This window comes from Heliangelus exortis, chromosome 1 (assembly GCF_036169615.1).
Source record: "Heliangelus exortis chromosome 1, bHelExo1.hap1, whole genome shotgun sequence".
Classification (NCBI taxonomy): Eukaryota; Metazoa; Chordata; class Aves; order Apodiformes; family Trochilidae; genus Heliangelus; species Heliangelus exortis.
Window position 1 is genome coordinate 144939930 of NC_092422.1, and position 27756 is coordinate 144967685.

Here is a 27756-nt window from a genome sequence, read left to right on the forward strand (position 1 = left end):
TGTGGGCTGTGTGTGTTGTGTTCTTATGTTCATGTTTAGGCCAAGAGGAATACTCATGCCAAGTTATGCATGCATCTGTGTGGGTGGCTACATATGGTCTCATGAACACATAGATACATTTGAATCAAAGCACCCACAGATATGAATATATATATATATATGTATATATTTATATACATTTGCATGGTCACATATACCCACACATACACACATGCAGCCACATAAATACTCATTTGCATGCGTGCATACACATCACACATATATGACTCTCTAGATCTGCTCTTGCGCACTCTGACGTCTGCGTATGAGCTCCCTGAGCAGCTGGCAGAATTGCCTCTCTGAGCCTCTGACAGCCCTTCTATGAGCAAACATTTGCTGGGCAGAGGCATTGCACAACATTGTTGAAATCACTGCGGCCTTTTCTAGTCTTGCAGCTCTGATCTCTACGTGACAAGAATAAAACCTTTCTGTGCAGCACAGGGCTTGATGGAGCCCTTATCTCCCTGTCTCTGCACCCAGAATAGAAAAATCCATTTCTGTATCTGACTGGAACAAATCCCCCAGAGCATGGCCAGAATTTCACTTAGCCACTGCGCATGGTCCTCCTGGCCTCTGGGTTGCCCGGAGTCAACCACATCACAGTTAGGAGAGGGAAGGGGATGACAAGGGCAGTCAGATTAATGCTATTACCATGGAGAAAGCTGGGGGTTCACCAGGAGGAAGACAGAGCTGAGGATAGCAGCAGGGGTCAGGAGGCAGTGAGGTACCGTCTGCCATTCCAAACATCTGTTCCTATGAAAAACAGCCTTTTAAATCAATGGTGAGACTTTGTAGAATTTTGCAGGGCTTATTTTTCTCTTTATGATTTCAGACAAAACCCCCACCTTTTCTTCCCTTTCTCCCAGTCTTACTTTCAGTTCATCTCCCTTTTTTCCCCCCAGTTTATCACTGAAAAGTAGGATGCAGCGTAGGAGGGGAGAAGAAATCACAGGACAGAAAAATACAATACCTGTGACTCTTTTCTTTAAAACTCCTGATTAAACTAAAGATCTCCAGTTTTCTGCAGGTCTCCCTGGAAAACATTTTGTTTTCCCCAGCAGGCTCCCTTGCAGACCTGCCTTGCTAATGGGCTCAGACTCCATGGATCAAAATGATGACTCCTTAGTGCACTTGCTCAGCGTTAGCGTTGCACCGTGCTCAGGCTCTTCAGAGATGTAGGTATTTTAAGAAGCCAGACAGTCGGTGGAGTTTCTTGAGTGGTGACATGCAGCAGATGGAGCTGCAAAGGTGTGCAAGATGAAGTCTCAGCTCAATTTGGTGGTGAAGGAGAGCATCTCTGATAAGCATGTTGGCAGCCAGGGAACTCCCCTGTCTCCCCATGGCAGCTGGGGAGAAGCCACTTTGTGGAGAAGGAAAGCCCTTCCTATACCTTCTCCTCACCCATCTGAGCTACCTCCTGCAAGGTCCTCATTCACTCTCACATACCTTCTTTACTGCCTGGTCATCAACCATGAACAGTGCTCCCCAGCTAATATCATTTCTCCTTGGTCCTACAGGCGCCCAGGGTTCACCTTGTCCTGCTCCTCACTCCAAGAGGAGCAACACAGACCCTCCCTTAAAGTGCTCTGGTGTTCATCTAGTTGACCACTTGGTAGCCAAACCTTTTAATCTTCCTACTGCTTTTTGCCCCATATAGAGGTGGGAGCGTTTTGCAGTTCATTTTCATTCTGCTAGGATTTCTTGACTGTGCTTCTCCAGTGGATGCTGCTGGAGCTCCCCAAACCAAACCAAACCAAACCAAACCAAACCAAACCAAACCAAACCAAACCAAACCAAACCAAACCAAACCACACCAAACAACAACAACAAAAAAATCACAAACAAAACCACCACCAAAAAAACCCAAAACCAAAAAAAAACAACCCCCCCCTCAAAAAAAAGAACCCAAACCAAAAAAATCACAAAGCAAAATAAAAAACAAAAACAAAAAAAACACAAACAAACAGAAAAAGAGAGATTTCACAGCCATGAACAATTTGCCTGCTTTTCTTACTGGGGCCCACAGTATGGGCAGCTGATGCATAGATGGAAGAAGGAGATGTGAAGAGGTAGCAGAGATGGAAACTGTCCAATAAGCACTTTCTTTTCCCCATGAGATGAGCCAGTGCTCCTGCATGTCTGACTGCCCAGGTTCAGGGGAGCAAGGACACTTGGCAAAAAGAGCAAAGGAATAGCTGTGTGGTATCCCTGGTAGTTCAGATCCTGAGGCTGAGCTTACAGCATGGACAGTTTGGCACCATCATTCCAGACTCAAAGATGAAACAAGAGTATGGAGGGACAATCATCACCCCTGCCTGGGAGGTGATGGTTCTACCGCTGGCTGAGAGGACAGCTGAATGTCTTTTGTTTGGTCATGTTTGCATTCCCTTCCCGGACTTCCTCTGCTCTCTGGCTTGCTTAGGACACATCTCCTCACTTGGTGCCCTGTTGTGTTTTTTTCCTGAACACAGACGTCCTGCACTCCTGTTCTCCTGATGCTTATGAGGCCTTCACTTCTTACAACACCCTTGGATGACTTTGTCTCTTGCTTGGTCATAAAGTGATTCTGTTCCCATCATATGCAGCAGCTTGTTCTGTCTCTTAGTCCGTGTATTTTGTCTTCTGTCCCAGGTCACCAGGCCCCATGCCATTCTTTGCCACCCTATGCCTTCTCTCAATCCAGCTGTGAGACACCTTTCCATCACTCAGCCAGTCATCACTGACCCTCTCTTCCAACATTTATTGACCTCAGGGAGGCTTGTCTTCTCCTGGTGGACCCTTCTTTCCATTTCTCAAAATTATTCACAGAGAAAAGTGCCCAGATATAGGCAGGAGATCTGGCATGAGAGTCTTCTTGGTGGCTGCAGCTTAGCAACAGCATTTGTGGAGGAGCTCAAGGTGTGGCGACAGACATTTAGCAGAGCCTGCAGGAATGAAGCCAAAGCAGAGGGAGATGCCTTCATCCCAACCACTCTCTTGTACACTGCTGCTCCTCTATCCTGCCTGAAGAGGGGCCAACACACAGCTACCCTGCAACAACCGATGCTCAGAAGCAAGTGCCCATCCACCCCTCACAGCAACACACACCCCCTCACACTCCTGCCCAAGCATTCACATGCGTGTGCACACTTCTATATAAACTTGTTTGTCTTCACAACTGCATCTACACTTAAGACAACCCACAATGACATAAACACATTTCTTCACCTATGTCTGTGTACACTTAAATCATGCTCATACCCCTGATGAACACATTTATACACAAACTCCATCAGTGCCCAGCCCGTGTACATATCCCAGCAGCACTGCCTCCTCAATCTCTGACCCTGTTCAGCCATTCTCACTCATGTACAGTCCTGTGAGCAAACCTTTGCTCACAAGCCACCCTTGTACATGTGCAAAAATGTAATTTCTTCTCCAAATACCCTATCATTTCCCATAAGACAAATCAATTCACACACTGCAGGTCCCACGAGCTCCATCTGCTCCCTGTCCCCATTCTCTGCTGGTATATGTCTTATCTCCTATTCCAGCCAAATATTACTCCATACAGAGACTGACTTATCTATAAGACATCGTGTATTCTCAGGAGAGCCAAATCTACAGCACCCTGTCCCCTAAACACACAGATTGAGTCTGCACAGTTGGCCTTTTAAAACCCAAAGCTTTTTGTTTATTTACAAGAAGGCTTAGGGAGAGGAAAAGGGAAAGGGCACTTCAGATAACACGAAATCCTGCCTCCAGCCCATGCCTCACTGTCTTTTTCCCTACCCTTGTTATGCCCCCCAACAGGGTGAAGAGGCAGCAGAAAAACCCTGAAGAATGGGAAGTTCAGGAAATTAATGTCCCATTTGATCTCCTAGGTAAGTCTCATCAGCCTAAGTGTCATCTCCAGAGTCCATGAGAGCCCTGGAGAGAAAGAGGAAGCCTTGAGCAGTCAGAATGGTCCCCAGCCACAACCAGTATGGGTAGGAAAGTTGTCCCCAAAGCTTATTGGAGAGCTAGAGAAGGGTCAACCATTCATGCAACTGGCTGGTATGTCTTTGCTGCAGACCTTTTTCCTTCCTGTTTTTCTTTTAGGGTTTTTCTTCTAGGGTAAACTCCTTCATATGTATATAAGGAAGATAATCAAGGCACTGGGATGCCTATTAGTTGTATATGCCATTTGAGGACTTCCTTGATGTGCCACAGCCAGATGGCAGGTGGTGTACTTCATAGCTGGGTGATCTAAAGACAGATCATGAAATCTAGAGCTGACTTTGCTCTTTCCACACTGCCAGTGCCCATCACCTCTTCAGGTCTCCCTGGATGTAGTCCTTTCTTTATCTGGTATCACACAAACCTCAGATGTCCCTTCCAAAGCCAAGAGCAATGTTTTGCTTTTTCCACAAGTTCATGGAGCCCTCTTCATCTTCAAACATAGTCTTGGCCTTTAATATCTCCTTATATCAACGTCTCCCATTGCCTTTGAGGTGGAAAAGCACAGGAGGTGAAGGGGATCCCATGTCCAAGTGTTTCTTTCCCCTGCACTATCCCTTTCATCATAAATAACTGACATGCAACTTGTTGCTCTTATCACATCCCACAGGCTCCTCAGGGAGTGTTTTTTGCTCATGGCTTTCTCCTTCCCCACTGCTTAGAGGGTGTTCCTGCCTCTCATTACCATTCTGGGTGATCTTGCTGATCTCACCGTCTTCCCCTTCATCATCAGCCTTCTCTGGGGGACCTGCTGGCACCTCCTGGCTCTGGACTCGTCGGGATGGCCTGAAGATGGCCCTTCGGAAGCCCTGCTTGAAGCGGTAGGAGAGGAAGCCATAGATAATAGGGTTGGCACAGCTGTTGGCATAGGGCAACACCACCACGAGGAAGTAGACACCAAAGAGGGATGGCTCCTCTGGCAGTGGGCAGACGACATTGATTATGTTGAGGACATAGAAAGGAAGCCAGCAAAGGACAAAGACAGCCACAACAGTCACCACCATGCGGGTCACCCTGCGCTCTGACAGCTTATGGTTGGAGGACAGAGCCCTCACCCGTCTTCCGGAGGAACGGACCTTGACAACTATAAGAAGATAACAGAGGCAAATGACCAGCAGTGGCCCAAAGAAGCCCAAGGTGGCAGTGTAGATAATGAAGCCAGCTCTCCACACTGAGGCAGGCTCTGGCCACTGAATGTGGCATGTGCTCATCCCTAAGGGGACATCTGAGAAGACCACCACGGGCAGCACCACCACGGAAGACAGCACCCACACAGTTGCACTCACAGCCTTGGCCACTCGCGCTGTCCTCCACTTGGAGGACTTCCCTGGGTGGACCACTGCCAGGTAGCGATCAACACTCATCACTGTCAGGCAGAAGATGCTGGTGAACTGGTTGATGGCATCCACAGCCATCACCAGGCGGCACATGAAAGATCCAAATGGCCAGTAGGACAGGGCATTTTGTGCAGCCAGGAAGGGCAGGCCCAGCATGAAGAGCTCATCAGCTAGAGCCAGGTTCAGGATGTAGACATTGGTCACCGACTCGCTCACAGAGTGCCTCAGGACCACATAAATGACCAGAGAATTCCCAACCAGCCCCACCACGCAGACAATGACGTAGACCAAGGGGATGAGGACACCGCTGACAACAACACCAGGGCTGGCGGTGGTGGAGCTGTTGGGGGTGATGAAGCCTGCCCAGCTGCTAGAGGCATTCCCCTCCTCCAACACTGCCGGCGTGGGGAGGCTGAAAGCAGAAGTGTCCATAGCAGAGGCAGGGAAGAAGGCGGGGGAGTGTCCTTGCAGGATCAGTTAGCAATCTGGAGGTGAGAGGAGGAGAAAAATCCATTGATACTGTGGACATCACAGCCAAAAAAGCTACAGATAAAATCACCACATTATTGGTGTGCAGGTGCAGACCTACACACTGTATGGGACGTTGAGGCAGGTTAGTGGATGCTGACAGCCACTGGAAGATGTGGGACAACTCTGACCCCATCTAGTCCTGGGAGGCACAGTAGTCATGGAGGGACCAACAGGGACATGGCTCAATGTATGGCAAATGGATCCTCTCCCTTAGGGAAAAATCCTCACGTCAAGGACAGTGAATTTTCTCCTTTTCTGCTAATGGTTCCAGCACTGGGGACAGTCACCTGCACCTGATTCTCATTCATGAGAGGCAGGTGCCTAATGAAAAAAGAAGGAAGAGTGCCCAGTGACCAAGTGCAGTTCCAACTCCGGCTGTCTCATTCACTGAGTATCCTCTTGCTTGCTGAAGCTCTTTCTGGACTGGCCAGTTTACTGTGGGGTTGTTAGTTCCACCAGCAGAAATGAAAGCAGCTCCACTCTCAGTCCAAGCAGAGAGGCTGAACTCAGCACCTCAGGTGGAGCTTGTTTTTATTATGGCATTCTGAGAGTAAAGAGAGACAGATTATTTTGGGGACACCAAGAGGGCTCAGTCCAGACCTCTGTTCTCTTTCTCTTGTTTTTTTTTTCTCTCTCTCCTTTTGTACTCTGCAACACACTGCTAACACAGGAACCTCTGCCTGCCCCAGCTGTTTGGAACACCAAAGCAGTGTCCCAGCCCTTCTAATCTGAGGTGCCCAGTTGCCCATCACGTCAACGTTTGGCATGGAAACAGCACTCAGCTTATTCAGAGACAGTATTGAACAAACAAGCTCCCCTCTCTCCACCAGCTCCCTGCTGACACTGAGTGAGAAGCTGCAGGGAGAGAAGAGGGAAGGATATGTGCCTTTTGTCTTCTGTCAGGGCTCCAGGATGTGTGAGTGGCAGACACCAGCATATACTCCAGACCACAGACACCCTGGCAAACCTCATGCAGAAGAGAATCGTGATGCCTTCAGGATCATCCAGGCTTTGGACAAATTTTCTAAAAGTCTGGACTAGCAGAGTCACTCTCTTGATGAACAGGCTCCTTGGGAGTGAAGATGACTTGGTGGAAGAGAACAAGGACCCTGAGGCTCACCTTTGTCTATCCCAACAAATCTCTTAGAGCTTGGAAGCTTCTTAGTTACTGAAGTAAAACCTGAGGACCTCAAAGGAAAGCACTCCCAATATTAACTACTTTCAAAAACACTCCAGAGACTTTTCTCACAGATGTGATTCCCTGTAGCATCACAACTTTGTTCACAGGTCTTGATATTACAGCTTTTATTCTTTTTTTGTAGATGCCATTCCAACTTTTGGAAAACTTAGGGAATATCTGAGTTTTTGGGAGGGGGTGGGGGGGCACGGTTCTGTGGAGAGCAGATGGGCAAATCCAACAGACTCTACAGATGTATCAAATCTTATGCTGAAAGAACCTCATCTGACACGTCCCGCAAAACCACAGTTGGGCAAATATTTCTTAAGGTAATTTCTACAGCCTACTGCATAAATTTTTTGCTTCTGTACTTAAATGAGCTTTGAAGGACAGAAATTGTTTAGACGTTTTTTATTTGCAGGTGCCTTGGGCTGACACACTGGCAGAAGCCCCTTTCTTGGGGTCCTGCAGTGCTGGATTGTCCCACATGTCACGAGTGGTTGCAATGGACAGGCAGAGCAGGAAGTGATTTGAAACTCTGTTTCTAAGCTCAAAGATCTTTCCTCTGGTACTTTTTTTCCAGTGCTGTTCCAGTGGCACAAGTGACTTCTTGGAGGAAAGGGGAGGTCAGTGGCTGTTCTGGGGACAAAAGTCCTTGCAAAGGATGGCAGAGACCAAAATATTAGGTTCACAAAGAGATAATCCTCTAAAAGGTGGGGTCACAGTTAATAATTCCTTTGGATGTTACTCCTGAATGCACAGGAACTTCCAAAATAAGCATTTGGAAACACAGCCTTACAAATATCAATTATGGATTGGGACACTCATACTGGGACACCTGTATGTGTCTGAGGTCCAGACCTCAAAGCTGCTTGCTCAGGCTGTGCTTTGGCAATCCAGTGAACACAGCTTCAGGGATCCAAAAGCCCTATCAAAAATGGCATACAGCACAAAGCCCTTATTCATGGTAAATTCATTCTCCTGCTAAGGCAGCTGCAGTGAAGAAACTTTGCCTTTCAACAGGCATGGTCTGTCTGTGTCATTCTAACTATGTCAAGTACCATCTACCAGCTCAAATGTGGTATCTTGGCAGTTTGGCATCAAAAACACTGGACGTCATTGCCTGATCTGGACTGGAATCAGTCTGCTGGATGCTTTGGTGGCACCCCCATAATAGAAATTGGTGATGAACCTTGGCCTCAGACTGGTAAGTGTGTTGGCATCTGCTTGGGGTCTGTTTCTAGTGATTTTAAGCAACCTGGTCTAGTGAGAGTTGTTCCTGCCCATGCAGGGGCATTGGAACTGGATGAACTTTAAGCTCTCTTCAAACCCAAACCATTCTATGATTCTATGTGGACTGCCCCTGTTGCAGCAGGATTGGGGTCCCCTAGCAGGTGCTGTCAGAATATACCTGGTCCATACATCTGGAGAGCAAAGGGAAGGCAAAGAGGTAGGAAGAGATGTTAAAATCATCCCATCACATTCTTTAAGAAAAAAAGAAAGAATAATAGAAGAAAATATTTCTGCATTGAATGAGAGGAGGAGGTGGATACTGAAAGCTGAGCCTAGACCTGATGTCAAAAAAGAAATAAAAGCTGGGAGGGACAACAGAGTCCAGTAACCTGCAACCCTCACCTACCTCACCTTCCCCTCCTGCCCAACTTGTTTCCCATGTCCCTGTTCCAGCTCAGGACACCCCTGCCTTACCTCGGGGCTGAGGTCTTTGGTGGGGACCACGCTGGGCTGGGGGGTCGGGAGCTGGGTGGGGGAGACAAGGGGAAGTGTGGGTGGGAGGGTGGATGGGGTCAGCAGGTTTCTTTCTCCGGGACTGCAGACTTAACTTCTTCATGGACTCATGCCCGCGGGAGACATTTGGGAAGAGCCGCCTGGTACTTACGTGTCGTAGGGATGTACATTTTCCTCTCCTTCAGCGGGTGAATCCGTGTCATGTTTTTTCCCCTTCCCCTTTTCTCAAAAAGCAATTGAACAAAGCAGTCCCAGGAGGGAAGCGAGTCCCACCGTGAACTACCGGAGACGCGAGTCCTTCTTCCTGGACCTGCCCATAGCCCCCTCCCACGACTGGTGTGGGACAGGGACCCACCCCCCCGTGCCCCGCAGGTGGCGACCCTCCGGAGGTGCCTGGCCCCTCACCCTCACGCCGGCGGCTCTCTGCCCCCCGTTCCCCTCGCCATCTGCGGGGGAAGGGGGCTTCGTCTGCCGGGCTCGGGCGGACGGAGCGGAGCGGAGCGGGGGCTACCGGGGGAGGAGGGGGGGTGGTGGGAAAGGATGGCGGCAGCCAATGGGCGCCAAGCACGGGAACACCGGCAGGAGAAGAAGGAGAAGGAAGGGATGGACGATAAGACAGGAGAACGGAGAGGAGCGGGGGGAGAGGCCGGGATGGAGAATGAAAAGGGGGGTGCAGGAAGAGGGGCAAGGGGAGCGCGGAGGAAAGGAAGGTGGAGGAATGAGGCGCGCGGTAAAAAGAGATGGGAAGAGTGGGGGAGAGAGGGAGAGAAAGAAGAAAGGGATGTGGAGAACAGCGTTGCGGTGGGAGAGTGGAGTGCCTGAAGTGTGTGTGTCGGGGGGTAGCCCGGCTGGGTTTGGGTCTCCTGGGCTGGAGGAGCTGAGGCAGTGCAGAGCACCCTGTGAATGCCCACGGGCACACAGGAGAGGGCATTCCCTGTTCCGAGGATCTTGTGGGCAGGATTGGTGCTTCATAGAGGTGCAGGGACATGGCAAAGCCTTTTGGATGGCAAGATACTCAGATACCTGGGAGGGGGAGGTTGTGGAGAGGTGGGGGTTGGTGTCTTCTCCCGAGTAACAAGTGATAGGACAAGAGGAAATGGCTTCAAGTTGTGCCAGGGGAGGTTTAGGTTGGATATTAGGAAAAGTGTCTGCACCAATAGGATTGTCAGGCACTGAGAGTGCTGGAGTCACCGTCCCTGGACGTATTTAAAAGCCATGTAGATAGGAATGCTTAGGGACATGGCTTAGTGGTGGACTTGGCAGTTCCAAGTTAACAGTTGGACTTGGCAATCTTAAAGGTCTTTTCCAACTAAAAGATTCTCTGATTCTATGCTGAGCGCACAAACCCTTTCTGCTCTAACCTATGAGCACCTCAAGCTGGATGAAAATGAGGGCAGATGGTCAAACAAAGAGGGCTGTCTCTCTTAACTCTCCTCCTCCACTGGCTCACTGTAGAATTATGAATTCTTTGGGAAAAACTCCCAATTCAATAGCTCCAAACTCTCCCACCAGATTTCATCTCTGCTGCAAGGAGTGGGCCAAGAAGAACTGTGACAGGGATACCTCATGTGATCAGTTGTCCCAGGAAAGAAATAAGGATTTTCTAACCTCACTCCCTGCACAAAGCTCTTCACTGTAGTCTTCGCCCCTTCTCTGCCTTGCAGCCAACATCAATGACTCCTTGTGCTGTACAGTCACACAACTCTTGACATTTGGCACTGCTGTTATGAGCATTTTATCTCCTAGGCTCAGTTCCAGACTTAAGAGAAGCAGGGAATATCTCTGAGAGCAGAACACAGCATGGTCTCAAACCTGGCCTCCCAAACCTGACTGAGCAATTGTATACCCAGCCAGCATTACTGAACAGTAAACAGGTGAAGGCAGTGCAGGGCTTACAAAGCTGTCAGGAGGATGCCTTAGTGTAGGTCTTGGCCAGAAAGCTGGCTGGAGAACACAGAGGGGGGATGAGGCCTCAATGGGGAAGGAAAGACATGGGCAGCACCCAGTGGCTATGTTTGTCATGGCAGGGCAGATACCTGCAGCACCATGCAGAAAGCCCATGAACCAGTGCCTCAGAAGCAACTAAGCCATGCAACAGCAGAGCTTTACCCAGACCAACTACACCTTACAGGACTTGATAGCATAAGCACAGTCATAGGATCACAACTTCCAGGTCTCCAGCTTGCTTCCTCAGTCCTCAGAGTCCTGCCTCATCATCTGCCTCAGCTCCAATGGGGTTGTGCAAACTGCTTGAATTGCATCAGAAGGAGAGCTCAGACTGTGAACCTCCACAGGAAGGCAGACTTTTGTTTCAGGCACATGGTGAGCCCCTCCTCTTTAAATTGCTGTATGTGATAAGGGACACGGCAGGCTGAGAATGTAAAAGTCAAGGCTTGGAAACTGGAGGGGGACTAATAACCTTTTGGGAACTCATTTGTTTGAGTAATGTTTAGGATGGTTAAGGAAAGCTAGGTCCCCGATTTTGTGTCCCTTGCCCTTCCACAAGTATATGTCCACACCAGAGGCATAATTTCTGATCCTCTAGACTTGTGTTTACACAATTTACATTGTATTTAGACGGGGCTTAGGCCATTCATATGGCAGCCCATGTACAATGCAGACATTTGTGGAGTTTGCTGCCACAAAATGTCCTTCAGGATTGCTCTGGACGTTATCAGTGTATAATGTTTCACATCACTAAATTAACTGCCTTACTCAGATCCAACCATGAACTGCATTTGCAGAAACTTCCCTGATAAGCAGGCTGCCTCAAGCTTCACTGTGGTGGCTTGTTGCTGCCACCACCAATGCAACTTCCTCAGTGCAGGAAGCAGCATTTGAAACCCAGAAGCAGTGCTGCATCAGGGAGTGGTAAGCTGACTCAACTCCACAGTTTCTGTATGCCCTCCTAGGACTGCAGGATTTTGCAGTGCCAATCATTGCACCCTGAGCCCTCCTCCCACCCACGAACAGTGGCAGTGGCAGCCACCTTGTAACATTCCTTACTCTCATGTCCCTGCAATGCATCAGGAGGCCAGGCGCTCACAGCTGCCAGATCCATAATACCACGGGGACCACTCTCTTACAGCTTAATTTTAGTGACTTGGAGGCAATTTGTCAGGCCTGGTGTGGTGACTCATTCCTCACCCTTTTTTTTTTTTTTCTGCCATCCCCCTTCCTGTGCCTGTGCCTGGCAGCATGAGTGAGTGCTGATGCCGATGTGGCCGCCTGTGACGCAAGCTTAGGAGCCTGAATGCAGAAATGCTTTTGGTGTAAGGGTGCTCCCAGCAAGCCACAGGGGCAGCACCCACAGAAGGGAGTCTGGACCCACCACAGGTCCTCTCCCAAAGCCTGCGGCTAATTCTCTGAGTGCTTCCAAGGCGAGGCAGCTTTTTCCTTTGAACATACTGAGGATGAGGAGGGGAAGGGCAAAACCTGAGATGTGATCACCCTGCTGCTTTTGGCTGGCACATGACATTTGCACTTTACAGAGAGATGCTCCCAAAGCAAGATGGACATGGACCTGCTGCAGAAAGTCCAGAGGAGGGCCATGAAGATGATCAGAGGTGTTGTTGCACCTCTCCTATGAAGACAGGCTGAGAGAGCTGGAGTTGTTCTGCCTGGAGAACAGAAGGGTCTGGGAACACCTTACAGCAACCTTCCAGTACCTGAATGAGACCTACAGTAAAGATAGGAAGTGACTTTTTACAAGGGCATGTAGCAATAGGATGAGGGGGAACAGTTTCTAGCTGTAAGAGGGTAGATTTTGGTTAGACATTAGGAAAAAAACCTTCACTGTGAGGTTGGTGAGACAGACACTGGAAGAGGTTGGCCAGGGAAGTTGTGGCTACCACCCTCCCGGGAAGTGTTCAAGGCCAGGTTGGATGGGACTCTGAGCAACCTGGTCTAGTGGGAAATGGCATAGGGTTTGGAACCAGATGACCTTCCAACCCAAACCATTCTATGATTCTATGAATGCAGAGGGCTCAGCTGGGAATGTAGCAACTTGGTGCACGAATCAGGCCTTGTCTCTTCATCCTATAGTGTCCAGGGCTCTCCAGTACAAAGCTCATCATGGTGTTTCCAACATTATCACTGCCAAAGGAGGGACACAGGTGGCAGGTCCCTCCAGCCCAGCCATCCTGTGGTTCACTGCTTCATGGCTGTGTCCCCTGAGTTGCAACACATCAGACATGGCAAGAATATACAGTCTGTTTATTGGGTCTTACTCATTACGTTGTAACCTGGGGGGCTGGTGAGGAAGGAAAGGGGCAGCTGGGGTGGGGTGAGTGTGGGGAAGTTGTGCAAATGGACAAACCAGTGCTACAGACCCACAACAGTCTTTCAGCGGAAGTAAAAAGCGCAGTGACTGCCACAAGATACTGAGCTCTGGGATGCTGGAGCCATCGCTCTCCTGTGTGCTGGACAGAACCTGGCATCAGGAAGGGGCTGGGATCTGTAGCCAAAAACATGACAGACTTTGTGAAATCACACGTTTTCCTCCTCTCCCTCCCTTTGCCCTGGTGATGGTGGGAGAACAAAGGGGCAGTATCCTAGCTAAAAAGCTCTCACTCTTTATTTCCTCAGGCTCTGGCCAGCTTTGCTTTTCATCCTGAAGCCCCTCTCCTCCCTCTCCTGCCTTGAGCTGAAGGGGGACATGGAGACAATAGGAATAAAGGAGCTCTGGGGGAGAAGCCGCTGCTTTCCAATGAACTTCAACACAAAACCCCGCTTGAGGTGGATAGGGCCTGGTAAGAGGAAGGGCCATTGGGCAACTGCCATGAAAACAGAACAGTTTTGGTATTTTTTCTATAGGCAATTCCAGTGGCTTCCCAGTTCTCTCAGCAGGTCCTCTGCTGGGCAGCCTGGACTCAGTTCCCTCTGTGTCAGAAGGTAAAAGACTCTGTGATGACTGAGATGAAAAATCCTGGGCTGCCATGCACCAGGAGATGGGGGGAATCCTGCCTATGAGCAGTGGTTTGGGGGTCTGTGTGCTCTGTCACACCATGTCCTGTCCTTTCCCCAGGCTGTCTCCTTCTCTGAGGGGGACCCATCCCACTGCAGGACACAGGAACACAGTGCCCCCAGCCTTTCAGGAGCAGGAAAGGACCACTGGTGCCACTCCCAGGGATCAGACTTACTCATTTAGAGGAGGCTGCATGCTCGTTTCTTTGTCCTGGTGGGCTGTGGACAGAGGACTGCTCGGATGGCCTCATCAAACACCGTCTTGAGACCACGCTGCGTCAAAGCTGAGCATTCGAGGTATTTCACAGAGTCTGTCAGGAGGAAAGCAGATGCTGTAATGTGGAGGAAGGGAATGGGAGTACCCAGGAATCTGCTGCAAAGAGTCCTCAGAAAAGAAACACATGGGAGGAATACCACAGATTGCATCAGGCATAACGAGATGCATGTGCCTGGAACACCAGTACACTCCTGGCTCCCATCACCTAAGAGCCACAACACCCTCCTCCCTCAGTGCCCATTTTACAGTGTCCCGAGGCATGTACCCATCACCTAAAGACTCTGAATGTCATCTTGAGATGAGGTCTCAAGTTGTCTCAGGTTTTAAGTGTTAAGTGTTTCTGGTGGCATCACAAATCACATGGCACCTCCCTTCTGGGAGTCTGTATCCCCAGATTCCTAGAGACCTTGTGCTGGAGTGTAAGGAACCTGGACTTCGTCTGAACTGAATAAACACAGCTCAGGTATTCAAAGTGATTAAGCATTTTCAGGACACACTTCAGTCATTCAGGCAGTCTTGACTTCATGGCAAAGCATGCCAAGGTTTGTCTATTCTCCACCCTTGTAGCCAGAGCAAAGACATGAGGCTGGCTGTGCCATCCTGGTTGGACAACCTCTCCTCTGAACAACTAAGTGGAAACTTTTCCCTAAAGCTGTTTTTTGCACCCTCTTTGCTGATCCTGTGTGCTTCATCTGAGAAGAGAGTTTATCTGGAACAGGTGTTTGTGCTTGTCCCAAAAGACAGGAGAGCACTGATGCCCCTGAGATAAATGGTGGGGTGAGAGACATATAGAATCATAGAATGTCAGGTTGGAAGAGACCTCAAGGATCACCTGGAACTCTAATTAGGCCTTCTAATATTAGTGTTTATATGCTATATCTCAGCACCCCTATGAGCTGAGACTTAAAACTTTCCAAAGTGGGGGAATCCATCACTTCCCCTGAGAGACCACTCCAATATCTGACTGTCCTCAGAGTGAAAAATTTTCCTCAAGCGTTCAAACAGAACCTCCCCAGGAGCAACGTGTGCCCATCGCCCCTTGTCTTGTCCACGTGACTCCTTGTAAATAGGGAGTCTCCACCTTCCTTTAAGTACTGGAAGATCATAAAAAGGTGTCCCCTAAGCTTTCTCTTCTCAAGGCTGAAAAGACCCAGTTTTCTCAGCTTCTCCTCATATGGCAAAGCCCCAGTCTTCTGATCATCCTCATGGCCCTTCTCTGCATCCTTGACACAAAAATGCAAACAGAACATTTGGAATTAACTTTTTAAAAGGTTAAAATATCCTAAGGAGAGGAAATCTCCCATCTCCTGGAGAGGCAGATGCAGACTGCTGCTGGAGTAGAGAGCTCTCAAAACTCAACTCAAAGGTGGAGCCAAGACAAAGATATGGATACACCAGAACAGGAGTTGGACTCAGTTATCCTGATGGGTCCCTTCCAACTCAGCATATTGTATGATTCTATGGGTTTTGTGGAGTGGAGAACCAAAACTGAACACAATACTCCAGGTGTGGTCTGACAAGCACTGAGGGTTACACGTGTGCCCCACAATAACCAGGGGCAGGAAGCTGCAGCTGCAACTCTTCCTGTGAGATGTTAGAAAACTCACTCTGCTGCCTCTTCCTGCATATGAAGGAGAGGTCTCTGCCCACGCAGCAGCTGTGGTTTTCACAGAAAAACACTGGCCCAGATAGAAATAGCAGAGTAAAAGGGGAGGGGAATGTGTCAATGTGTCATTTGTGTGTGCGTGTAGGATAGTGGACAGAGAGAGGCAGAAAACAGAGGAGGCTGAAGATTTCTCAAGGAACAGGTCTCCTTCCTGAGTCCTCTGAAATGACCCTTGATGTGTTTCCCTGTGTCCCTTGGAGATACCACTGTGAGATACCTGTAAGGAAGACTTATTAGGTTGAGGGAAAGCCTTTATCTTCTTCCTCTCTCCTTTCAGTAGGTGCAAGATGTTGCTGCAAGCACTTACCGATTTCCTTGGCCAGAGCAAGGCCCTGAGGATATGTAATGGGGGATAGCTTCTTCTCCTTCAGCTTCTCGATGGTATCCTTGTCATCACGAAGATCCAGCTTTGTGCCCACCAGGATGATGGGTGTGTTAGGACAATGGTGCCGCACCTCGGGGAACCACTAGCAAAGGAGCAAAATGGCAAAGATGTGAGAAACGCATATGGGCATGCAAAAGAAAAAAGAAAGAGGCACCCCTGAACAAATGCCAGTGAGATAACTAACATCCTGTCTTTCCTCACAGCCCTTCCATCTAGTATTGGGCACTATAGCCTGGCCCAGACAAGTCCCTGTTGCAGGATTCACAGGCCAAGTCCCTGTCGCAGAGCTCAAATTCTGTTAAGTGAAAGGACAAACTGCTCTTCAACCTTCCTGTCTCTCTGAAACGCAGGGAGGACCTGAAAATGGTAGGAAGGAAATACTATTTTGTTTCCCTCCCCATCCATCTCTCCCTTCCCTCACACATCATCCAAAGGCTGTGGGTACCTGCTTCTCATGCCCTATGGACTGGCCCTGTATGCCTGTGTTGGGACAGTCTTGTCTGAAAGATGATAAGCCTCACAGCTGTCTCACAGCTGAGTAGCCAAGCAAGATGGATATTAGCCCTTCAACAGGCTTTACCACTTTCTTTGACATGACCCAGAAAGACTTCCGAAGGAGGCTGATGTTTTAGTTCCTTCTGACTGACACAAAAAAGATATTACCTCTCTGAATCCAGACATCTTATCAGCAGTAACTCACAGTTATTCTATGACACCTTATTAGCAGTCTCCACCTACAGACCACCACCAATCTCCCCCTTCAAAACCCCTTATGGACCAGGATACTTTCTCACCTTAGCACGGACGTTTTCATAAGATGCTGGGCTGACAAGAGAGAAGCAGATCAGGAAGACATCCTGTAGGCATACAACCATGGAGCAGAGTTAGGATGAGAGGATGGGATTGCATAATAGGAGGCAAGGAGAGCAGAGAAGAGGTGGGTGGGCAGCAGCTTCCCTCTGAAGCAGAGGGTCATGCTAGAGAAAGCTGTTTCTTGCAATGTAACACAGTCCTGACTGCTGCTAATTGCCTCTAGAGGAGAGAAGTCTATTTGCTCCCCTGACTCATGGTAACCATAGCCACCATTATCAGAAGAGCCACATGTTTAACTACAAGGATGGGGTTTTTGTGGTAGGCACACTCATCCTCATGGGAAATGCACTGCCCCTGTCCTGCTCATTTCTCACAGAGCACCAGGGAGCTTTCAGGCCAGAATGATTTTGTCTGCTGTTGAGAAAGTGTTACGCTCAGCCCAAAAAAGTGCACATGCAGGATGCAAATGAGGTTATCCATATAAGTGATTCTCCTGGGCATGGTGGAATTTAGACTTCCATCAGAAACAAAACAAAACAAAACAAAACAAAACAAAACAAAACCAAAACAGCTCTTCAAGACTGTATTTATTTCATGCAACTTCACCTAGCTAAAAGAAGGGTGTCAGGCCCAACCTATCCATTGCCATACTTCTACAAGTGCTGGAGGAAAGTACTTTGGAGTACATCCAGGTACCCTGGAGAAGAGTTCTCCCTTCTGTCCTTGGGATGTTTCCCGGAGTAGGTGTAAACATGCTGTTGAGAAACACCCTTTCTCACAGTCTCCAGAAGGAGTCTAGGCAACCAGCTTACACCAGGTCTAGGTGGCTGAACCTCTCTGAACAAGGAGTGCCCTCAATTCCTAGCCCTTGTGGTTGCAATGGCACACTTCAGACCAATGCTGAGAGACAGCAGGGTCTTCCAGAGCTTGCCAAGAGGCTGCTTGGAACAGCAGGAAAGGTTACCCTGAAACCCTGAAATCACTTTGTCAGCGTGGTGAAAAACTGGTAAATACACTATCTGCAGAGAGGCATCCATTTGTTCCAGTAGAGGCTTGGGCTTAGTTGGGACATCAAATACATGTGTCCACACATCATATTTCTTTTTAAAGGCAGAAGCCAGAATAGCTTCTGCCTCAGTTTCTAAATTCCCTTAGCCACTCCATCTTCACAAGAGTTTGGGGTTTTAGTAGCAGGAATGTGTCAGGCATCTGTCCCACACTGAAATATATATATATATATATATATATATATAATTATACAAGTAACTAAGTTCAGAAAAAGGTCCAAAATACCCTAAGATATCTTTTGTCCTCAGGGTTTCAAAGCACTTGGGTATCAACATAGTTACTCCCAGAAAAGTAAAATCAGAGATGGGAACTGTCCTGTCACTGCCTTATGGCAAATGTTGATTTTGTAGCAGGGGAAGGAGGAGGAAGAAGCAGCCACCCACCGTCTGCGGGTAAGAGAGTGGCCTCAGCCTGTCATAATCCTCTTGTCCAGCAGTATCCCATAGCCCCAGGTTTACAGGCTTGCTGTCAACCATCACATTGGCAGAATAGTTATCAAATCTGAAACACAGAGACACAGGCCGTGGCTCAAACAGGAGAAGAGCGAACTCTGCCAGCATTGTAGGTGGATTTCACTGGGTGCATCCCAGAGCAAAGGGTAGGAATTCTTCCTCTCAGCTGAGCTGGGTGATGCTGTTTTTCTTTGAACCTCTGTCATACAGACTGCCAGCTCAGTATTAACCTCCTCTCCATCACCCAACTATCCTGGACAGGTGCCTGGCTGCAGCTCCACCTTTGACACCTTGCATGTAGATCCATAAATCCTTCAGTTTCCCCCTTCTACTCTTAGTATCCTTTCCAGAATTGTGTCTGCTCTAGCCACGCCCCATCTTTAGTGCTCTAAACCCCAGCTTTCTCTTCAAAGTTGAGAAGAACCCATGCCTCTGTAGCTCCCCCAAAACCCTGCACTCCTCAACACCTCCGCTCAATACCTCTCCACTGAGACCGATATGCCAAGGTGTCAGCATTGCATGCTTGGAAGCAGAGACTTGTTGGAAAAAATACTATTAAGTCACTAGAAGTGCTCCTCCACTCATCCTAGGAAATTTTATTTTCTGTCCCTTTTGCTGTACTTTGTTTTTCAGGCTTGGGTGAGGAAAACCAGTGGTAGGAAGGAAGCAACACAAAGACCTTACAAATGTGATCTCAGCACACGCTGCTGTTTTAAGATAAGTCAGACATGTTCTAAGATGTGTCTAGGAGCACAAAATGGCCTCCCTGACACAAACTTCATATTGGAGGAGAAATAGCCATTTCATGGCTATGTGCTAGGAAGGAATCATGGAATCATGGAATCATAGAATAGCTCGAGTTGGAAAGGATCTTAAAGATCATCTAGTTCCACCCTCCCTGACATGGCAACAATCTAGCTTTCGAGAAGAGATGGGTTCCTGTTGACACAAACATTTTTTTGCACCAAACGTTGCAGACTGGTCTGGGGGAAAAAGTGAGGCTCTAAGGTTTTCCTGCACCTGTCCTTCCCAATAAACCTGAACATGAGCTGGCAGTCTGACACATTGTGCCCAGCTCCTTTTCCCAACTCTGGGAGCATGTAGCCATACTCCACACTCCAGTGATGTTGTACAAGCACATGTGGTGTGCATCCCCAAACACATCTCCCCATGCATTCTGGGGAGTCACACGCATCTGAGCACTCAAACTAGAGCAACCCTAAGCTTGCTCCTTATTCACCAGTCTGCATGTCTGTCCCAGCCTCTCACACACATCCTCTGGGTTGCATAATGCTTTTACTCTGGTGCTAAGCTGAATGCTGCACTCTTATCATCAGGGTTGTCAGTTCCTGCTCCAAAGACAGTGGGAGCCTTGGATGAGGAAGAAAGCAGGAACTTGTGCCCCTCCAACCACCTTCTCAAGGGTCTGGCACAGTTTTTGTAGCCTGGTGCCTAGTTTTGCCTGGTCCTAGCAGGACCCCATACACTGTATGTAAGCCTAGCAGATAAATAGGTGCTTGTGTGTGTGTGTCTCCCAAATATTCCCAAATATATTTTAGAAGGCCACTTGTGCTTCTGGTGAAAGGTGACAGAACTGAAATGTAGAGGCACCTTCACTGGTTTAGCAGCCCTTCCTCTGCTGACATTGAGGTATAGAATCTGCCTTCAGAGTGCAGAACTGTGGGGTTCTGCACCCTTGTGCATTCTGATCTCCATGCCCCTCTCCCACCCCAGGAACCATTTATGCATTACTCACACAGTGGGGATGTACTCTCCTGGGAAGGCATTGGTAGTATAGCTGATAAGGAGACAGGTTTTCCCCACAGCTCTGGAAGACAAAGTAGAAAGAAGTCATGGCAGTGGAGAACATCCTGGTAGAGTAAGATGGGGGTGAGGCAATCCTTCCACACTTCTAAGCCAGCCCTGTCGGGAGACCCTTGGATGCAGAAAACCATTTGCAGGACCAGAGAGCATGTAACCATAGGTTAGAAAACAATCAGGAAGGAAGACAGGATGGCACCCATAAATATTTGTCTTCTTTGAGCAAGAAAACTTGGTTTTATGATCTGTTACAGAGATCACTCACCAAAAATGCGTCCACTCCCAGATCATAGAATCATAGAATAGCTTGAGATGGAAATGACATTAAAGGTCAACCAGTTCCAAACCCCCTGCCATGGGCAAGGAAACCTTGCACAACACCAGGTTGCTCCGAGCCCCATACAACCTGGCCTTGAACGCTTCCAGAGATGGGGCAGCCACAGCTTTCCTGGCCAACCTCTTCCAGGGTCTCACCACACTCATCGTGAAGAATTTTTTCCTAACATCTAACATAAATCTAACCTCTTACAGCTGGAAACCATCCCCCCTATCACTACATGCCCTTGTAAAAAGTCCTTCCCCACCTCTCCTGGAGCCCCTCCAGGTAATGGAAGGCTGCTATAAGGTCTCTCTGGAGCCTTCTCCAGGAAGTGCATCATCTCATACCTGTCTGTGATAAATATGCTGCAGCATCATCTGCAGAGAGCTGTATGTAAGCAGCTAGCCAGGTACCTCTCCCCGTGGCTGACAGGCTGCTGGGTGTTTCTGAGCTAAATGCTGGTGCTTCCTCTCTCTTCAGCCTCCCCCACAGCTGTGCTGCTTCAGGGTGGAGCACAAATAAGGCAGGCTAGCATCAGAGCCCAGACTGGGTGAGAGCATTGGTGTGAGGGAGGAGGGAAAGGCTGTTGGGTAAGGCTATTGAAAGGAGGAGAAGATGTCACAGGCAAGGTGAAGACTGAGATGAGGGAAAAAAGATGGAAGAAGAAAAAGCAGCCAGGACAGGTATGAAAAGGAGAATCCTCCTGCTGGGTTGCTGTTTTTTAGATCTGTATGGCCTGGGAAAGTCTGGCCTTGCTTTAGGCGCAGCATGTGTGAGATGGAGGTGATGAGAGCAGCCTGCCTGCTCAGCCTGTGAGCACAGCAGCAAGATGAGGGAGACACCTTTCCTGGGGCGAAGGCTGGAGTCCTGCTGCTGGGGATGTGCTGAATATCTCAGCTGTACCTGCAAAAACCCCTTGTGCAGAGCTGCAGTCCTGCCTTTTTGTGTGCCCTTGACAGGCACAGCTGGCATCTTTGCACGGGTCATGAGGCACCTGCCTCAGTATCTGCACTGTGGGGAAGTTGAGGAGGAAACTGAGCACTTCAGTGTGGTTTGACACTTGTTTCTTCCTTCTACCACCTCCCTTTCCTAGATCCTCCTATCTGAGACCCTTGTCTTTACCCAGCTCACTTGCTTCCCTCTTATCATGGAGGCATTGCAGGAGGGTCATGGAAGCTTCCTGAAGTTCTATGGAGAGCTCAGGAGAACTATGGGACTGAGGAGGGGTCAAGTCATGGAAGGAGGGACACTTCTGAACTGGTGTGGCTGAACAGGAAGGTGCACAAAGGGTCAGAGAAGGAGTAAAGGTCACAGCAAAGATATTGAGAAATGAGGTAAAGATAGTGACAGCCAGAGGTTTCTGGAACTGAAGAGGTCAGTGATGCATGACGGAGCAGGCTATGGGGCCAGAACAGCTATAAGGGGATCTGAGGGGCTTAGAGGAGCAATAGCAGGAGCTCCTGTGGTCTGTAAGGCTCAGCAGACACAGGATGACATGGCTGATACTGCCAAGAGGGACATGAAAGGGGGTGAACCAAGAGCTCAGTGCCATGGATGCTGATGACTGGGCTGATGATGTGTTGCAAGACGGTGAGAGGGGAGGTGCAGTGCACAGAGAAGCAGAATGGCAGGACAGAAGACATTTAAGAGGAGTTGCTGTCAGAGCAGCTGAGAGCAGGACATGTTTTGGGATTAGCCCTGATATGAGGGGAATACTGCCTTAAGGGATGATAACAGAGTTGGTGCAATGTGTGACGGGGAAACTGAAGGGTTAACAGGGAAATAGAAAAATGCCTAGTGGCTCTAGCTTGCAGCCTTCAGGGAACTTTTCTCCAATGTAATGGTTTCTCTTTTGGGCTCTGTCCTTCCTCATCCCTTCTCCCCATCCCCTTGCCCTGGTGAATATGTTTAACATGTATTGTTATGTTTGCAGCCATCTTCTTCCCTGGGCAAGTTTTGGAGGAGGAAGTGACTGTGGGGAGCAGGGCTGCTACAAATGTCTCTTCATCTGCTACCTGATAGCTGTCCCAGATTACAGTCTGGCCAGCTCTTAGCTGGGAAAGAAATTAACCTACTCTCTGCTGAATGTGGACTCTCCTTCCCCCCCTTCCCTACACCTACTCAACCCACGTGGAAGAAGAGGCCATGTCCACCCCATCCCTCCCACCCGCAGCAGCACTGACTGCTTCACTTATTGACGGCCGAGACAGGGACATTTCCAGGGATCATGGGACATGGGCACTGGCACCATCATGCTGTGAAGGCAAGGTTGTGTTACGTCCCACTCCCAAAGAAGCTCATACTCGTGCCTATCTCAATGGAAAGATCTCCTCCTCCTTGTGCCCACAGAACCTTCTTGTCAGTCTTCCCCACACCCTGATACAGAGATAATGTACTGAGAGAAGCTGAACTCAGAGATATCAGGGGACATCTCGTGAGGACCATAGTGCCATGCCCTCTCTGTCAGCCCCAGATGGCTTTCGAGGAGCCATTTCCCTGCGGGAGGGTCTTGCACCTCTTGGGTTTTCAATCTGACTCTTCTCTATAGGTTGAATCTGGCAGCAACACCATCCTCTCCTGTGTGGGGGACAGACCTGATCCACTTTCCATGCCCCTTTCACAGATGCCCTTCAAAATGTCCTCTTTCACACCCTCTCCAGAGGAAAGTCCCTTGCCCTCGGGGAGAGTGACCAAGGTCAGAAGCAAAGCCATGGAGCCATGGAGGTTTCACCAAGCAGCCACCTTGTCTTCTTCCCCTTGCAACCACACCTCCCACCCCTCACCCCCACCCACCCCTCATCCCCAGCAAACCAGGGGGGTACCTACCCATCTCCCACCACGACACACTTGATGGCTTGCATGTCTCTGGACTCGTGGCGGAGGACCGAGCCGAGGAGAGGGGCAGATTTGGGTATTGGCCCTTGCACTGCAGCGAGCAGCAGGTTGCAGGGAGGGGGGAAGTGGAAGAGGGAACTTTACTCGACGGATCACCCTCTGGTCCCTCCTCCTCCTCCTCACCGCAGCAGCAGCTCTGTGGCCAAGGCCGTTAGCTGAAGGCGGGGCGTGTGTGACTTCATGGTTGGGATGATGATTGCTGTAATGTTTTTTTTTTTGGTCTTTCCCTCGGGTATCTTACCCTCTCCCTTTCCACCCTATCCCAGTGGATGTGTGGGGGCACCTAACTGCTTTTAGAGGGAGTGGTTTAGAGAGGAGGTGAGGAAGTGGAGGGGTGGATTTACCCCTCCCTTCTTTATCTCCCAAACTTTGTAGGAGGTGTAAACAGGCAAGGGTATCTGAAGTGGGACTGGGGGGGTGACAAAGGGCAATGAGATTTGTCAGGTCTTCTCAGTGTCCCTGAGCATCAATGGCAAAATATCAGAAGAAAAAAATTTTGAAGTTCGAATAGAGAAGCTAAGCAGCCTCCAGGAAGCAGCAACCACCCCATGGCTACTCCATCCCTCCTCTCCTCTGGTGATAAAGTCCCACTGCTGTTCCCCACCTGCTCAGGTTACTAGTACAAAGAAGCTTTGTGAGAACATGTGTGTTGACCATGAAGTGGAGCCAATGCATCAAGGAAATCAATGAACTGTTTTCTCTCTCCTGTCTGTACTGTGATGGACAAGGAGCCCCTGCAATCCAGCTTCTCCCTGTTCACTTTCCCCTATGTCCATGCAAAAGCAGCCAGTGAAGCAGCTAACAGACCTCTTCCATCCTGTCTTCAGAAGTTAAAGGAGTTTTAGACCTAAGGGGCAAGAAGAAGAAGGAAGCAGTAACACTAAGAGAGAAAACACAGAAAGATCCCAGGAGGTTCTACTCCTTCTGTTCTCTTCTAAAAATAAGGATTGACTTCCCTGTCCTCCCATGCACTGCTAAGCCTGGAAAAGTGCATATATGTGCATGTCTCCAGCCTGAACTGGTAGGTGGATGGGCTGGTGATGCATCTTATAGCAGAAGGCATGTTGTGAGACAAAATCAATTAGACTTTCCAGGCTGTGTCAGAAGGGCAGTTAGGTCAAGAAGGGTGGGTTTAAGCTGGGGTGCTCCTGAAGGAAGGAACTCTGAGGGAAAGTGTTTTCACCAAAGGTCAGTGGCCTTTGCATGGCTGCAGCCACAGGAGGCTGTTGTGACTGACCTGCTCAGGAGGAGGGCTCTCCCATCCATCCCTCAGTGCTGGCAGCAACCCAGAAACCTTCAGCTGTGGAATATTTCCAAGTCTTGCAGCTATTTCAGAAGCAAAAAGCAAGCAGCTGTACTAGGTGTTCCCTCTGTGGGTGGCAGGGAAGGGGGAGGAAGAAAACCCACTGACTCCTCTGTAAGCAAGAGCAGGAACAGGCCATAGAAATACAGGTCAGAGAAGGGCAAGAGGGAGAGTGGCACAGGCTGAGAGAGAGAGCAGGAGATGGACAGGGGAGGCAGGTGTAGAAATACAGCGGGTCAGGGGATGGGGACTCAGACAGAGAAGCCAGGGGTATCTGGTTGTAAAGAATGCCCCTGGTGGATAGAAAAAAAATGCCTACAGTTTGCATCAGGCCAGGAGTCCTCAAATGATGCACAGTGTGCCATATCCTAACCCCTTATCTTAGCCCAGCAAGTGTCAAGATGTGTCTTCAGGCTACAGAAAGAAAACTACAGCTAGCCAGCAAAAAAGCACAAGCCATGGGCAGTTTGTTAGCACAAGGGGCACAGTCATCCATGAAAAAATCTGAGCTTTGAAACCAGTCCCTTTGCCAAAAAGGTTTGGAGAGCTCAAATCTCAGCTGGAAAGTTTTGGGACATCTGCAATGGAGATTGGCTCCTTGCAGAGTTGGGCACATTGAGAGCTCTCTATGGGAGACATCTGGGTAACAATTAAGGGCCCAGGGATCTGGGCCAGGTGGAGCCCTTGGAGAAGACCACGGCACAAATCTGTGGGTGTTCAGGCAGCCCTAGACTGAGGAGGGTGGGTACTGAGGAGAAAAGAGCTGGAGAGAGCTGGAGAATGCAATGAGTCTTGTCTGGGACAGAGTAACAGCCACGTGAGGACACTGGAGGAAGGGATGATATTCCAACTATGGAATCAAGAAGAGAAAAGAGGCCCATGGCACAGTAGGATCTGAACAAGGACCACTGCCCTTGTGACTGCCAGTGAGTGCTTTCATTCTTGTAGTCCAACATGTGAGGCTGTGGGGCTGGCAGTGAAGAAAGGAGTGAGGACAAAGAAGTCATGTTAAAAAAGGTCAGGAAGGAGAGACTGCTGTTAAGACCCCATGCCCACATGAGCCCCAAGTCAAAGACAACATAGTTTTGTATGGCCAACAATGAGCTGTGGATGTGCTGGTAAGAAGGACATTGTCCTTCTGGGCAAATTACTTTTGGAAGATAATCACAAGTTACTGCTACAAATGGTCAATTCTGGTCCAAGTCAGAAGTTTGTGCTGTGAATCTATAAACATCCCTCTCCACCGGTGCCTCTGTAGAGGGACAATTGGGATCTATAAAAAGGCTTTTAGGGGGGTTTCTTTCCAACACATCTAAATTATTTAAAAAAGGATATTACATTCAAATGATACATATTCACTCTGACAACAACTAGCACCTGCTACATTAAAACCTTTCAGTTGTACATACTGTAGGGAATGGAACTGTAGGGAACAGGCCCATAGCCCCTAACTGAGCGCACAGAGATCTGCTGCTGCTTTGCTGTCCTCTCACACCACCAAGAGGTGCTCTTTACATGAGTTTCCTTCTGCATGTGCAGTGGGGCTGAGGGAAGTCAGGCACACATCTGGGCTGTCTTGTTCCCTTTGCTGGGTTTGAGGAAGATGACAATGGGAAAGAATTGCTCAGTGAGATAGTTTTGCTCTGAGAGACTTCCAGGGTCCTGGGCTGGGTCACCTGCAAGTGACCCATCTCTGCTGGGTTTGCATGGCACCCATGTGGGACAGAGAGCAAGGGAGGAAATGAGTGATACCATTTTTTCCCCCTATAAGGACCCAAAGCAGCAAGGAATTTGGGTGACTCCATCTCTCCCTTGGTTTCTGTGGGGTTCTGCTGCCTCAGGGAGGATGGGAAAATGGTGAGGGTCTTTCAGAAGGTAATGTTTGCACTTCACATCCCTGCACGGGAGAGCAGAAGCTGAGCAGGTGACTTGTCCTTGTCCTTAGCACAAACAGAGTAGCAGGGGCTATCTCTTCCTAGGGAGAATGTGAGGGTCGTTTCTTTGCACACACTAAGCATGGTCACAGCAGGTATTCCCGTTACCCTGGGCCCTGAGAGGATTTATTTTAGGTGAGCTATTGCTCAGGCCACCCTGAGTGGCCATGAGACCTTTTCTATGTGTGCTGGGCCTCCACCAGGGAGGAGAGCAATTTGCTCCAGCCTGGCTGGGCTGCAAACTGTCCTGGCTTGCTACATTCCCCTTTTGTATCTTCCCACTTCCCCATTCCACACAGCTTCCTATCAATTGCCTCCTGCTTTTAGTTCTTGCTTTGCTGCTTCTCTTCTCCAAAACTCCCACCCCTGGCTGTGGCTGCCCCCCACTTCCCTCACTGCCACGGCCCCTCAGTGGCTGCCGGGCTCTCCTGGAAATCCTGCCCCAAATTCAGAGCTCAGATCAGAGCTGAACCACTCCAGGCCATGGTATTCTGCAGACCCTGTTAGAAAGGTTGTGGAGCTGCCTCACATAGGGTCTGTTTTCTAACATGGCCATAGCAAAGGCTTCTCAAGATGCAATTTACCCTCTCAAGCAAAAGCTGAGGAAAATGATGAAGTTTCCAAGGCAGACTCACTGAACTACCTGTGTTTACTAAGTAACTCATAAGCAACTCCACTTGTAAATGGTGTTTGCTGAGTTTCAGACCCATCTTACTCATGGGTTTTTGTGGAGCCCTATTGAAATCAGGGGCAGGCAGTTGATTCCTTATACTCTGTGTCTTGAAGGCTCCTTTATCTTCAGACTGTGACTGCCCTCAGCCTTTTCTGGTTTTGGAAAGACAGCAGGTCATCCTCCTGTCTGGAGCACTGAAAGAGATCCACCTCCTCCACCACTTCTCCACTACAAACCTGGGTATGCAGAAGACCATGGCACAGACCTTTGGGTATCAAGTTCTTTGTGATGGATGATTCACACTTACACTTCCCTCATCCGAGAAGTTGTTTGCAGATTCCAAATCATGCTGGGTTTGGTTTTGGGGGCTTTTTTTT

The 27756-nt window shown here is 49.1% G+C and overlaps 2 protein-coding genes across 3 annotated transcripts; both read right to left on the bottom strand.

The window, feature by feature from the left end:
* Window positions 1–3683: 3683 nt before the first annotated feature.
* SSTR3 (somatostatin receptor 3) lies at window positions 3684–9597 on the bottom strand. Its single transcript, XM_071730056.1, has 2 exons — window positions 8960–9597; window positions 3684–5839 (listed from the first exon to the last, which is right to left on the bottom strand). The coding sequence occupies exon 2, from the start codon at window positions 5784–5786 to the stop codon at window positions 4581–4583; it is 1206 nt and encodes a 401-aa protein (XP_071586157.1). The 5' UTR covers window positions 5787–5839; window positions 8960–9597; the 3' UTR covers window positions 3684–4580.
* Window positions 9598–13006: 3409 nt separating this feature from the next.
* Window positions 13007–23577, bottom strand: RAC2 (Rac family small GTPase 2). 2 transcript variants are annotated; one of them, XM_071730212.1, is made up of 7 exons: window positions 23401–23572; window positions 20191–20262; window positions 18366–18483; window positions 16896–16958; window positions 16024–16183; window positions 13950–14084; window positions 13007–13264 (listed from the first exon to the last, which is right to left on the bottom strand). In XM_071730212.1, exons 1-6 carry the CDS (start codon window positions 23433–23435, stop codon window positions 13954–13956), a joined length of 579 nt encoding a protein of 192 aa, XP_071586313.1. In that variant the 5' UTR covers window positions 23436–23572; the 3' UTR covers window positions 13007–13264; window positions 13950–13953. The 2 variants fall into 2 exon arrangements, with proteins under 2 accessions (XP_071586313.1, XP_071586322.1); XM_071730221.1 differs by lacking the exon at window positions 13007–13264 and having other exon boundaries at window positions 16020–16183; window positions 23401–23577.
* Between the last annotated feature and the right edge of the window lie 4179 nt (window positions 23578–27756).